The sequence below is a fragment of the Manis javanica genome, chromosome 8 (assembly GCF_040802235.1).
Source record: "Manis javanica isolate MJ-LG chromosome 8, MJ_LKY, whole genome shotgun sequence".
In the NCBI taxonomy this organism is placed as follows: domain Eukaryota; kingdom Metazoa; phylum Chordata; class Mammalia; order Pholidota; family Manidae; genus Manis; species Manis javanica.
In genome coordinates this window covers 105,871,457-105,886,804 of record NC_133163.1, presented here as the reverse complement: position 1 = coordinate 105,886,804, position 15,348 = coordinate 105,871,457, and the positions used below count along the sequence as shown (strand labels likewise).

General features: G+C 34.6%; 2 protein-coding genes across 5 annotated transcripts in view; one reads left to right on the top strand and one right to left on the bottom strand.

Annotated features, from left to right (window-relative positions):
* The window catches only part of MNS1 (meiosis specific nuclear structural 1), a 68,085-nt gene extending 62,645 nt beyond the window's left edge, over nucleotides 1-5,440 (top strand). For both annotated transcript variants that reach the window (XM_073211891.1, XM_073211890.1), the window contains 2 exons: nucleotides 3,670-3,795; nucleotides 4,775-5,440. In XM_073211891.1, coding sequence (XP_073067992.1) covers nucleotides 3,670-3,795; nucleotides 4,775-4,867 — 219 coding nt within the window. In that variant the 3' untranslated portion in view covers nucleotides 4,868-5,440. The remainder of the gene's footprint in view (nucleotides 1-3,669; nucleotides 3,796-4,774) is intronic.
* TEX9 (testis expressed 9) overlaps nucleotides 1-15,348 on the bottom strand; it is a 98,840-nt gene that overhangs the window by 30,032 nt on the left and 53,460 nt on the right. For 2 of the 3 annotated variants that reach the window (XM_073211892.1, XM_073211894.1), the window contains exons 11-12: nucleotides 6,269-6,403; nucleotides 5,468-5,689 (exon numbers count right to left, since the gene is read on the bottom strand). In XM_073211892.1, coding sequence (XP_073067993.1) covers nucleotides 5,612-5,689; nucleotides 6,269-6,403 — 213 coding nt within the window. In that variant the 3' untranslated portion in view covers nucleotides 5,468-5,611. Of the gene's footprint in view, nucleotides 1-5,467; nucleotides 5,690-6,268; nucleotides 6,404-15,348 lie in introns of those variants that run through there. The other variant, XM_073211893.1, reaches the window with a different exon arrangement.

The following is a 15,348-nucleotide window of genomic DNA, read 5'->3' as shown; positions in this document are numbered from 1 at the left end:
CTACCTGGTCTCCTTGTGATTCCAGTCCATCTGCCATTAGTTACCATGTTTTAAAAAAACTTACCATGTCCCCCTCATGCTTCAGACGTAAGTGGATTCCTACAGGATGAAATCCCAATTCCTTAGCTTTGACATAAACCAGTGCTCTGCTCTGACTTCATTTAAGGGAGGTGATTATCTATTAACTATCCAGCATTTGCCTGGCAAGTGATAAATGCTTAATAAATGATTGTTGAAATAAGGAGGGTGATCAACAGCATGAGACACAGCAGAGTAATTAAGGAGGCTGAAATTAAAAGGCTTTTGAAAGTGACCAGAAGGCTTTGAATATTATATGCCTAGAAGGAGGTAGAACGAGCAACCGATTGTCCTATCTCGCGGCTTACGGAGCTAATCAGAAAGCTCCTGGAAAATTAGCAAGAAAACTGTAAATGAAACCAGATAAAACTACCTAAAGCACAGATACCCTATAATATATTTATGTCTTAAATTTAAAAAAATTATGATGTTCCCAATATGAAGCTGTGGGTTTAGCATTAAGTGTTGGAAGATTGGGTCATATTTTTGTTCTGGCTCAAGGATAAGGGTGGGTTTTCATGATCATGGAACTCATTAATCCACCCCATCACACAATCCTTTAAGGCTCTATTTTTATTTCAGAGATATTCCTAAGTAGGTGTCTATCACTGTGTCTATATATAAAAAGTCATGTGGTTAATCAGACAAAATCTGAAGCTTCCCCAGAGATCGTTTACTACTAGCACTACTACTATTCAGAATTTGTCCTTAATGGACAAGTTGGTTTCATACCTATCTAAACCATTTAATTTACTATAAAATGTTTATTAGAATAAATACCTAATGAGATGTACCATATCTAAGGAGAGAAATCCTGCATTATTCCTAAATTAGAGACTATATACATCATTGGACAAAAAATCTAACAAGTGAACTTCCATTAAATTATAGAACTTCTTGCATCTCCCTTTTAAAGGGGATAGATCAGTTAGGATTAGGTTTGGCTATGAGTAGTCTCAAAGCAACAGTGGCTTAGTAGTTTACATTCTCTCAATAGAAGTCTAGAGGTAGGTAATTCAGAGTTGGAACAGAGGCTTTATTCAGGCTTCAGCAACCCAGGCTCCGCCTAGCTTTTCATTTACGGCTTCTGTAGGGGATAGCCTTTAACTTCATGGTCTAAATTCTACTTCAGCCTTTATATCCATGTTGCAAGCAGCAGATGCATATGGCAGAAGAGAAGGGGGGGGATAAAGGGTGCATTAAGATTGATTCCCAGAAACTGCCATATGACGCTTTTGTTTATATTGCATTGGCAAAAATCTACTCCTGTTGTGAGCACACCTGACTGAAAGCCTTAGAAATGTAGCCTTAAAAAAAATTCTGAAAACTACTTCATGGCAGATTCTATTACCCTATATCATCAAAGATATAAAATAAGAGCATCTGAACTCTGGATCAGCAGCAAGATGGGTGATGTCTTTTATCCATTAGCTATCAGTGCTGCTTCTGATTCTGTAATAGATAAAATACATAGTAAACAGCATATTCTCATGTGAAACAATTCCAGATTTAAGTGGCATTGCATATGGCTGTGTCCTAGCATCCTTGTTTATCTTCATCCAATTACTTTGAAGAGTTATTAGGTCATTTAGAAACCTGCCTTCCATTGTAGCAAACAAGACAGATAATCTCTTTTCTGGTTTACATGACTTTGACAAAATCGTCTGAAGAAATAGTGACTCTAGTAAACTAGTTACTTGAAAGACAAGCTCAGCATTAATACCACTTTAATTCATCACTGTTTTAGTGGTCTGCCTTTAGCATCCTTCCTTATCCAGCAGGATTACTTGGATTGGCAACAGGATTATTTGGATACAGGATTATTTGGATACAGGATTATTTGGATACAGTTCCATAAGCGTTCTTTTAAGCCCTAAAACCTTTTAAAGCAAATCATCTCTTCCATATTATATGGCACAGGATTTTGGTGTAGTTATCTTAAAGTATTCAGAGCCCTTTCCTGAGAAATACTGGTTCTCCTTTTGGAACTCTTGCTGCTACTCTTGTACTTCCTTTAAGGTTTTTTTTTTTTTTTGGTATCAATCTACAGTTACATGAGGAACATTATGTTTACTAGACTCCCCCCATCACCAAGTCCCCCCCACATACCCCATTACAGTCACTGTCCATAGCGTAGTAAGATGCTGTAGAATCACTACTTGTCTTCTCTGTGTTGCACAGCCCTCCCCGTGCCTGCCCCCCCACATTATACATGCTAATCGTAATGTCCCCTTTCTTTTTCTCTGCCCCTTATCCCTCCCTTCCCACCCACCCTCCCCAATCCCTTTCCCTTTGGTAACTGTTAGTCCATTCTTGGGTTCTGTGAGTCTGCTGCTGTTTTGTTCTTTCAGTTTTTGCTTTTTCTTATACTTCACAGATGAGTAAAATCATTTGATACTTATCTTTCTCTGCCTGGCTTATTTCACTGAGCATAATACCCTCTAGCTCCATCCATGTTGTTGCAAATGGTAAGATTTGTTTTCTTCTTATGGCTGAAAAATATTCCATTGTGTATATGTACCACATCTTCTTTATCCATTCATCTACTGATGGACACTTAGGTTGCTTCCATTTCTTGGCTATTGTAAATAATGCTGCGATAAACATAGGGGTGCATATGTCTTTTTCAGACTGGGCTCCTGCATTTTTAGGGTAAATTCCTAGGAGTGGAATTCCTGGGTCAAATGGTATTTCTATTTTGAGGAACCTCCATACTGCTTTCCACAATGGTTGAACTAGTTTACATTCCCACCAGCAGTGTAGGAGGGTTCCCCTTTCTCCACAACCTTGCCAACATATGTTGTTGTTTGTCTTTTGGATGGTGGCCATCCTTACTGGTGTGAGGTGATATCTCATTGTGGTTTTAATTTGCATTTCTCTGATGACAAGCGATGTGGAGCATCTTTTCATGTGTCTGTTGGCCATCTGAATTTATTCTTTGGAGAACTGTCTGTTCAGCTCCTCTAACCATTTTTTAATTGGATTATTTGCTCTTTGGTTGTTGAGATGCATGAGCTCTTTATATATTTTGGATGTCAACCCTTTATCAGATCTGTCATTTATGAATATATTCTCCCATACTGTAGGATGCCTTTTTGTTCTATTGGTGGTATCCTTTGCTGTACAGAAGCTTTTTAGCTTGATATAGTCCCACTTGTTCATTTTTGCTTTTGTTTCTCTTGCCTGGGGAGATATGTTCATGAAGAAGAGGCTCATGTTTATGTCCAAGAGATTTTTGCCTATGTTTTTTTCTAAGAGTTTTATGGTTTCATGACTTTCATTCAGGTCTTTGATCCATTTCGAATTTGCTTTTGTGTATGGGGGCTACAGGGTTTTAAAAAATTTATAAAATATATATTATCCATTTCTTTTTGTCTTATACTGTAAGATGCCTTTAGCACGTGGTGTATGGTAAGCATTCAACAAATATAGGTTGAATTAATTAGGAAAGCACTGTTTTGAACATTTTTTCCTTTGTAATGAAGATACTGTCCTGAAAATAGGTGCTTGCCTCCCTAAAATAGTTTTGACAACTTCTTAAAAGATTAATGTATTTCATGACAATTAATAAAATTGCATTTACATTTCCAGCAACATGAACTGGAAGAATGGCAGTTGCAGCAAAGACGACAAGGATATATTAATGCAATTATTGAAGAAGAAAGACTAAAACTTCTCCAAGAACATGCTACAAAATTACTAGGCTATCTTCCTAAAGTAAGTGAGATTTTAGTCATGGTGTAATTTTGATGAACTCTCGTAGTGGGGAAAAACCATGGTAATAAGGATTTCAGAGGGCCTGGGTTTCGCTCCCTTCTTGTTGTGAAGCAGCAGTGGGAACTTGGGCAGTCACTGAACATCTCTAAAATGAGAGAGTTGGTCTTGGCACATTCTTAAAGTATAAGCTTGATTTATTGAATTCAAATTTTAGAGATTCTTTTCTCCCCTTTCAGTGTAGGAGGTCTAAATCCAAACTACTTTAAAGTAATAATTATATATTTTATACCAAAGCTGATAGTAATACAAGAAATCTTGTAATTGATAACGCTAGTAACAGACATCCTCTGAGACAGATGTGCCCTATAACAGTAGAGTCCTGGGGTTTAGATATTTTTGTAGGGAAATAATTATGTAGATGGAGAGAGCCCAACAAACCTGATATCCTAAAATGACTTTTATCTTTTAGGTCCTAATGGCCCCTAATGACCTAAGTTATTCTTTAGATCCTTTAGATTTTTCAGAGGGTAAATGGCTTAACTGCAAACCTGGATGGACTCTTTCCTGCAAGACTGAATGCTGCTTAGCCACAGAACTGAGGCAAGAGCTAATTCCATGTATATGAATCTGGCAAAGCTCAGTCTCATACTATGAGCTCCCTAATGTCATATTGTAGGGCTGTTTCAAGACAAGGGTAGGGTACAGTATATATGTAAAATTCATTCCCCTTTAGTCAACCCAAGCAGTGGTCCTTTTTAGTAGTAAAAGCCCAGATTCCTATCACAAGTTACTACTCTTGAACTGATAAATCAGGAAATCAGGTCAGTCTAAGAAAATTCTGTCATAATTTTCAGAGAATAGAAATGATTTTTTTCATAAATCTATAATTAGACTTTATTATCTTGGGGATAACAGTCTTACAAGCACTGAGTGAAATATTCTGGCCTTCAAAGTAACCCACAAAATATTTTTCTTGTAGGGAGTATTTAAAAAAGAAGATGATATTGATATGCTTGGTGAAGAGTTTAGAAAAGCATATCAGAAAAGGCATGAAATTTATGAAGAGAAATAGTATCAAGATTTGGTAAAACCTGGATTTTTTTACATTACCACTAGATGTCAGTGTAACCTTTGTTTTATAGTTCAGTGACGGCAATCCATTGTCTGGATTTTCTGAAGTACCTCTGTATTTCATCATTTGTAAACAATTATCTATAAGAAAATGTTTTCTGATAAAGCAATTCATTTTGCAGTTATATATTCAGAATTTAAAAAAAATTTTTAAATCAATCAAACTGTTGTTTTTGTACTGATAATTTGAAGAGCTGAGTTCTACACCACATTACAACACTCCAAACCCAAGAGGCTGCCTTCTCCATACCACTCCTACCATTCAGAGCTTTTTCTGCATTTGGCTACAGTTCTGTATTTATATTTAGCAATGTCCCTAATTTGTCCAGGGAACTAAGTGTCTAAAATTAATTTGGGTTTAAAGCATCTTTTATACTATCTTTAATAAGGGAGGAGAAAAGTAAAGAGCAAGGAATTTCAAAGTGTTTTACTACCTAACTTCAAAACAGAATTTCTCAGATAAGCTATCACCTATGAACTAAACCTAAATCGCCAGAATATATTTTCTATTCAAGCACAGTTAAAAAAGCATACTCAAAAGTTAAATTCTTATTGGTTTATTTTACAAAATACTTAGGAATTACTCTGATTTCATTTCTCAGTAAAAATTCAAACCATTACAATTGAAATAAATTATATATCTGTCACACAGTTTTAGTTATACAGACTAATTAAAGTAGATCACTTATGAATCTCCCCATTCAAGTGCCTTCATAAATTCCTCTTCTGTGAAAGACAGCATCTTGGCAGCTTCAATATGCATCTATATATTTTTAAAAATATTGATATTGTTTATTATTAAGAATAGATCACAAAAACTAGAAATCTGTACAAGTGTGTGTATGCTATCAAATTATAAGCTCTGTAATAGGAATGTGTACTATAAGTCCAATAAACACACTTGAAATGGTAATTATACCCAAGGGCCTATAAAAAGTCTGCTTGTCTAACAGTGCTATTGAAACTAACCTGTTAAGAGAACACTAATGCCTAACCTTTGCATAAAGGAAAAGTGGCAGAGCATGACTTCATATCTTCTCACCACCAGGTAATTGATGTGTAGAGAAGGGAGCGATAGTGGTTTTCAGTCAGCTTTCCCTGAGGTTTCAAGAGGCAAACCAATCCCCTAAGATAATCGTCATTCCTGCATATGGTATTTTCTTCAGTTAGGGAGTACCCACACTGTATTTACCAGTCCCAGTTTCCACATTACTAATTTACTTGGATGACACATTATATATATATGAAGATTATAAAATTTTGTGCCTAAGCATGTCAAACAAAACATACCTAAAGTAGAAATACTACCTATTTTAGAGGTTCAACTGTTTCAAATACTCACCTTCTGCCTTTTTAAAACATCAATTAATTTTAATTGTTTCTTGAACCCTATCATTAATTCTCCTTTTTGCTTTTCTAGCTTCTTGTTTTCTGCTTTTAATGCTTCAATTTTCTTGTGTTCTTCATTTGCTATATCCTGTAGAAGAGAAATATTCCCATATATTCTTTGCAGTCTTTTCATGGAAAAATTATAACTATCATCACTTCAGTAATAAAAACTTTATCTGAAAAATTTTTTTAGTTTTCTTTAAACTATTAAATTACCGTAACTTTGATAACTTGGTGCTCACCTCTCTTGCATTTTAAACTTTTAAAAAATAACTCATTCTAATTCCAGTAATGGCATAGTAGCTTGTATTGGAGCAACTCTCCTGAGAGTAACAAATATGAACTCTGGACACAATTTTAAAAACATATTTGAAGGCACAGATGAATAATAAATAGTAAGCAGAAACTGGGTGATATGATCCTTGAAAAAACAGAAGCATTCTGGTTGAGATCAACATTCAACTGGCTTCTTACTGGGCTAAGGAATGACTAACGTGGCTGCCAGGATGGTGGGAAATACCCTGGAAAGAAAGGATCTCTCAAAATTCCCTCAAACCCTTGGTATACACTTAATTACCATATATGCAGGGTGAGACTCCTAGGAACACATGAACAGCAACAGCTATGTTTTCTAAAGAGTTGAACAGAGAATAGAACCACCAGACATCAATAAGAAGAGTACTTGAACAACACTACATATACACTAAATGTTATATACAGAACAAAAGTTAAATACAGAGCATTCCACTCAACAGTAGCAGAATACACATATTTTTTTCAAATGCACATGGAACATCCTCCAGAACAGATCATATCTTAGGCCATAAAACAAGTCTAAGTAAATACAGACAGACTGAAATTATACAAACTATCCTTCCTGTTCACACCAGAATGACACTAGACATCAACAGCAGAAGGAAAACTAGAAAATCCACAAATAGGTGGGAATTAAACAGCATACTCTTAAACAACCAATAGGTCAAATAAGAAATCACATGGGAAATTAGAAAATATCTTCAGCCAAATGATTATGAAAATGCAATATAACAAAACTTATGTGATGCAGTGAAAGCAATGCTACAGGGGAAATTTATCACTATAAATACTTATATTAAAAAAGAAAGATGTCAAGTCAACAACCTAGCTTTATAACTTAAACTAGAAAAAGAACTAAACCCAAAGCTAGTTGAAGATAGGAAATAATAAAGATGAGAGCAGAGATAAGTGAAAGAGAGAATAGAAAAACAGTATAGAAAAAAAAAATCAATGGAACCAAGAGTTGGTTCTTTGAAAAGATCAACAGAATTGATAGGCTTTCCCTAGACTGACTAAGAAAAAAAGAGAAGATTTAAATAACTAATACCAGAAATAAAAGGGACATTACAACTGATTTTGTAGAAATAAAATTATGAGAGACTTTACAACTAATACCACAGAAATACAGAGGATCATAACAATACAGTAACAGTTGTACAGCAGCAAACTGGGTCACCTAGATGAAATGGATAAATTCCTAGAAACTCACAACCTACCAAGACTTAATGAAGAAGAAACAAAATCTGAACAAACCTATATAACTAGTAAGGACTTTGAAGGAGTAATTAAAAACATCAACAAATAACAGCCCTGGGGAATTCTCTCAAACATTTAAAAAATTAACACCAACCATCCTAAAATTCTTACAAAAAACTGAAAAGAACAGAACACTTCCATACTTATCCTATGAGGCCAGCATTAACCTGATACCAAAGCCAAACAGAGACACTACTAGAAAACCACAGACCAATATCCTGGCAAATACTGAAGCAAAAATCCTCAACAAGATAATAACAAACTGATTTCCATAGCACATGAAAAGGATTATACACAATGACTGAGTGAGATTCATTGCTGGAATGCAAGGATGGTTTAACATGAAAACTAATCAGGGTTAATACTTCACAGTAACAGAATGAAGGGAAATGACACGATCATCTCAAATGATATAGAAAAAGCATTTGACAAGATTCGACACACTTTCATTATAAAAGCACTCAACAAACAAGAAATAGAATGATAGATACTACTACAACATAATAAAAGCTGTATGATGAAAAGCCCACAGCTAACATCATACTCAATGGTATAAGATGGAAAGCTTTCCCTGAATGATGAGGAATAAGACAAGGATGAACTCTTGTCACTTTTATCCAACACAATGCTGGAAGTCCTAGTCAGAAAAGCAAGAGAAGAAAAATATATAAAGGGCATTCAAATAAAAATGATTATCTCTATTCATCTGTCAGAACCAATAAATTAGTTTTGGCAATGTTGCTGGATACTGAACACACAAAAATCAGTTGTGTTTTAATATGCTAAAACAATGAACATTTCTTAAAAGAAATTAAGAAAACAGTTCCATATTTAATACCATCAATAAAAATAAAATATTTAGGAATAAACATAACCAAGGAGATGAAAAGACTTACCCTGAAAACTTCAAAACATTGCTGAAAGTATTTAGAGACAAATAAATGGGATGACATCCTTTGTTCATGGATTGGAAGACTTAATATTATTAAGATGTCAAATAGATCTACAGATCCAGTGCAATGCCTACCAAAATTCCAATTGTGTTTTTTCTAGAAATAGAAAGATTCATCCTAATATTCATATGGAATGTCAAGGGACTACGATAGCTAAACAATCTTAAAAATGTAACAAAGTTGGAGTTCTCATACTTACTGATTTCAAAACATTAAAAAGCTACAATAATCAAAACAGCATGATACTGACATCAGACAGACATATAAACCAATGGAACAGAGAGCCCAGAAATAAACCATTGCTCATGGAAACAAATTATTTTTGACAAGGATGCCAAGACCATTCACTGGGAAAGCACAGCCTCTTAACACAAACTATTTTAGGAAACTGGATAACTCCATGCAAAGGAATGAAACAATACCTCTGTATCATACTGTATACAAAAGTTAACTCAAATTACCTAAATGTAAGCTATAAAACTATTACAAGAAAACACAAGAAATGATTCATGACATTAACTTTGGATATGATACAAAAAGCACAAGCAACAACAAAAAGTAAACTACTACATCAAAGGACACTAGACTGAACAGGCAAACTATGCTATCTGCAAATCATATATCTGATAAGGAGTTAGTATACAAAATATATAAAGAACTGCTACAAATTAGTGACAAAACACAAATAAACAATTTTAACTGACAAAGGAAGAATATGTAACAGGGACCATATGTAGCCCACAAAGCCAAAAATAGTTATTAGCTGGCCCTTTACAGAAAAAGAGTCCCTAGCCTTGGCCTATGTAGAATCCTAAGGATTCTAGAGTAAGGGACTTTGATACAAATTCAGTATATGAAAGTAAACTGTATTACTCTATTCTAGCAACAAAAATTAAAAATTAGAATTTAAAAAATTCACATGAGAAAAGATGAAATATTAAAGAGATAAGTATTAAAAGAATATATAGAACTTGTATACTTAAAAGTACAAAAACACCATTAGAGAAAATGACGAAGGCTTAATAATTAGATATACTCTATTCATGATGTGAAAGACACTATTAAGAGGTCACTTTCCCCCAAATTGCGAGGTGATTCTGAAATTATGTGGAAGTTACACAATCTATGAAAAGAACAAAATTAAAAAAGCTTTTTAAACAAAATTTGAAAAACAAAGAGTAAAATTACACTATGATATTAAGATTTATTATAAAGACATAATAATCAAGATAGTATATTATTACCATAAAGATGGACATACAGATCAGTGGAACAGAATAGAGATTCCGAAAATAGTTCCAAACATATTGGAGGATCTGATTTTAAACAAAGGTGCCAAAGCAATTCAATGGTGAAAGGCTAATCTCAACAAATAATGTGCGTATATGTCAACAATGAACTTTGACCTTATATCATATACAAAAACTCACATAAAACATAAAGCTCAAGCTATGCATCTTCTATAAGAAAACATAAGAGAAAAATCTTAATGACCTTAGGTTTAGCAAAGAACTCTTTAGGACATAAAAAGCACAAATAATTAAAGAAGACAACAGAGTAAATCTCATCAAAATTTAAAATTTTACTCCTCAAAAAAACTGTTACAAAAATAGAAGGCAAAGGATAAAATATCTGCAAAGCATATATATGTACATATATGACAAAAGACCTAGGACATATGCATATAGGGAACTTATAATTCATTTATTGTAACTAGTCAACTCAATTAAAAAAATGAACCAAAGGGATAAAAATGAAGGACATATTAAGAAAGTATGTTCTTTAGTTAATGATGCTGTTGCGATTTGTTCATTAACCATACTAAATGTACCACATGAATTTATATGTTAGTTTCTAAGGAAACTGTGTGATTATAGAAATGCTCTGTACTAACTCCATAATTTTTATGTAAATCTAAAACTTAAAAAAAATAAAGTTCATTAAAAAAAACAAATCATTTGCAACAACATGGATGGAGTTAGAGGGTATTATGCTCAGTGAAATAAGCCAGGTGGAGAAAGATAAGTATTGAATGATTTCACTCATCTGTGGAGTATAAGAACAAAGAAAAAACTGAAGGAACAAAACAGCAGCAGAATCACAGAACCCAAGAATGGACTAATAGCCACCAAAGGGAAAGGGACTGAGGAGGATGGGTGGGAAGGGAGGGATAAGGGGGAAAGGGGGGCATTACAATTAGCACACATAATGTGGGGGCTGGGGGGCATGGGGAAGGCAGTATATACAGAGAATACAAGTAATGATTCTATAGCATCTGACTACGCTGATGGACAGTGACTGTAATGGGGTATCTGGTGTGTACTTGATAATAGGGGGAGTCTAATAACCATAATGTTGCTCATGTAATTATACATTAATGATAAAAAAAAATGAGCTAAAGACTTATATAGACACTTCACCAAAGATACCTAGACTCTCCTGAACAACCACTGAATCAAAGAAGAAAATAAAAATTACCTTGAGACAAATGAAAATGGAAACACAACATACCAATTATGGGATACAGCAAAAGCAGTTCTAAGAGGGAAGCTCAAAACAATAAACATCTACCTTAAGGTACAAGAAAGATCTCAAACTAACTCTATGCCTTGAAGAACTAGAAAGAGAAGAACAAACTTCTGGTTGAGAACCAAGCTAACAGAAGGAAGGAAATAAGCCCAAAGCAGAAAAAAATGAAACAAAACAGGGAAACAATAGAAAAGCTTAACAAAACTAAGAGCTGATACTTTGAAAAGATAAAATTGGCAAACCTTTTGCTAGACTAACCAATAAAAAAACATAAAGAACCCATATCAACAAAATTATAAATGAAAAAGGAGATATTACAACTGATACCACAAAAGTACAAAGGATGATTAAGAGACCACTATGAATAACTATTTACCAACAAACTGGGCAATCTGGAAGAAACAGAAATATTCTTAGAAACATGTAACCTACCAAGGCAGATCAGGATGAAAGAGAAAATCTGAACAGACCAATTAAAAGTAATCAAAAATCTCCCAACAATGCACAGTCCTGGACCAGATGGCTTCACTATGGGTTTTACCAAACATTAAAAAAAAAAATGAATTGCAATCCTCAAAATCTTCCCAAAAATTAAACTGCAGAAAATACTCTGAAACTCATTTTATAAGGCCAATATAAAGGACATTACAAGAAAAAACTACAGGCCAATATCCCTGATGAATTATAGATGCAAAAATTCTCAATATAATAGTAGTAAATGGGACTCAGCAGCGCACTAACAGGATCATGCACCATGACTGAGTGGAATTTACCCCTGGGTGGTTCAACATAGGCATTATACATCACATTAATAGAATGAAAAAGAAAAACCACAAGCCCATCTCAAGACAGCAAAAGCATTTGACAAAGTTAAACATCCATTCATGATAAAAACTCTTAACAAATTAGTTTTACAAGGAAGACACCTCAACATAATAAAGGCCATATATGACAAACCCACAGCTAACAACATATTTCATAGTGAAAGGTTGAAAGCTTTTCTCTAAGAAAAAAACTTTCCCTCTCACCACTCTGATTCAAGATATTATCAGAAGTGCTAGAAAAATCAGGCAAGAAAAAGAAATAAAAGCCATCACAATTGGAAAGGAAGAAGTAAAATAGTCTCTACTTACAGGTGACATGATTTTATATGCAGAAAACACTGAAGACACCACCAAAAAAAAAAAACCCATTAGTTCTAATCAAGAAATTCAGTAGAGTTGTAGGATACAAAATTAACGTTCAAAAATCAGTCACAAACAAATTATCTGAAAAATAAATAAATAACCCCATTTATAATATCATCAAACCAATAAAATACCTAGGAACAAATTTAACCAAGGAGGTGAAAGATCTGTACACTGAAAACTTTTAAGATACTCATGAAACAAAACAAGGAAGACACAAATGGAAAGGTATCTTGTATTCATTGACTGGACGAATTAATATTGTTAAATTGTCTGTGTTACCAAAGCCATCTATAGATTCAATGTAACCCCTATCAAGATTCCAATGGCATTTTTTTATAAAAGAAAAAATGCTCTGAAAGTTCCCAACCTGCTGGGCTGAGTGTGCCAGGATGATTTTGTCCACCTCTCCTTTCTCCTGAGCAGCAAGCTCTGTGCAATTCTTGCCCCTTTTGCAGCCCTCTCACTGTTGGGAAGTCTCTCAGACTGTCCGTCTTTCTTTTGTCCCATGGCAGTTAGACAACACAAAGTAATAAAAGGCATCCAGATTGGTAAGGAAGAAGTCAAACTGTCACTGTTTGAAGATGATATGATATTGTACATAAAAAACCCCTAAAGAATCCACTCCAAAACTACTAGAATATCTGAATTCAGCAAAGTGGCAGGATACAAAATTAATACACAGATATCTGTTGCATTCCTATACACTAATGATGAACTAGCAGAAACAGAAATCAGGAAAACAATTCCATTCACAATTGCACCAAAAAGAATAAAATACCTAGGAATAAACCTAACCAGGGAAGTAAAAGGCCTATACCCTGAAAACTACCCCATGCTCTTGGGTAGGAAGAATTAATATTGTCAAAATGGTCATCCTGCCTAAAGCAATCTCAGATTCAATGCAATCCCTATCAAAATACTGACAGCATTCATCAACAAATTAGAACAAATAGTTATAGTTCTAAAATTCATATGGAACCACAAAAGACCCCGAATAGCCAAAGCAATCCTGAGAAGGAAGAATAAAGCAGGAGGGGTCACACTCCCCAACTTCAAGTTCTACTACAAAGCCACAGTAATCAAGACAATTTGGTACTGGCACAAGAACAGACCCATACATCAATGGAACCTAATAGAGAGTCCAGATATAAACCCACACATAAATGGCCAATTTATATACAATAAAGGAGCCATAGATATACAATGAGGAAATGACAGCTTCTTCAACAACTGGCATTGGCAAAACTGGACAGCTACATGTAAGAGAATGAAATTACATTATTGTCTAACTCCATACACAAAAGTAAACTCAAAATGGATCAAAGACCTGAATATAAGTCATAAAACCATAAAACTCTTAGAAGAAAACATAGGCAAAAATCTCTTAAATATAAACATGAGCAACTTTTTCTGAACACATCTCGGGCAAGGGAAACAAAAGCAAAAATGAACAAGTGGGACTACATCAAACTAAAAAGCTTCTGTACAGCAAAGGACACCAACAGACCAAAAAGCCATTGAACAATATGGGAGAATATATTTGTAAATGACATACCGGCAAGGGGTTAACATCCAAAATATATAAAGAACTCACAAGCCTCAACACTGAGAAAGCAAATAACTGGATTAAAAAATGGGTGGAGGATATGAACAGACACTTCTCCAAAGAAGAAATTCAGATGGCCAACAGGCACTGGAAAAGAAGCATCACGTTGCTAATTATCAGGAAATACAAATTAAAACCACAATGCAGTATCACCTCACACTAGTTAGGATGGCCAACATCCAAAAGACAAGGAACAACAAGTGATGGTGAAGATGTGGAGAAAGGGGAACCCTCCTACACTGTTGGTAGGAATGTAAAATAGTTCAACCATTGTGGAAAGCAACATGGAGGTTCCTCAAAAAACTAAAAATGGAAGTACCATTTGAACCAGAAATTCCACTCCTAGGAATTTACCCTAAGAAAACAAGATCCCAGATTCAAAAAGACATATGCACTTCTATGTTTATTGCAGCACTATTTACAATAGCCAAGACATGGAAGTGACCTAAGCGTCCATCAGTAGATGAATGGATAAAGAAGATGTGGTACATATACATAATGGAATATTATTCAGTCATAAAAAGAAAACAAATCCTTCCATTTGCAACAACGTGGATGGAGCTAGAGGGTATTATGCTCAGTGAAATGAACCAGGTGGAGAAAGACAAGTACCAAATGATTTCCCTCATTTGTGGAGTATAACAACAAAGCAAAACTGAAGGAACAAAACAGCAGCAGACTCAGACTCCAAGAAGGGACTAGTGGTTACCAAAGGGGAGAGGTGGGGGAGGGTGTGGGGGGAGGGATGGAGAAGGGGATTGAGGGGTATTATGACTGGCACACATGGTGTGTGAGGGTTCACAGTGCAGCACAGAAGACAACTAGTGACACTGTGGCATCTTACTACACTGATGAACAGTGACTGCAATTCGGTGTTGGGAGACTTGATAATATGGGTGAATGTAATGACCACAATGTTGCTCATGTGAAAACTTCATAAGAGTGTATATCAATGATACCTTAATAAAAAAATTTTTTTTTAAATATAAAACTCAGACATACGGCTTTTGGTATCTACCCAAGATAAATGAAAATATATATTCAAAGGCTTACATGACACTTCATGGCAGCTCTATTTCTAATACTAAAAAATTGGAAAACAAACTTAATGTAATCAACAGGTCATATAGTTTGGTATATTTATACCATATATAAAATTATTAAGAGTAAACTGCTGTCACAT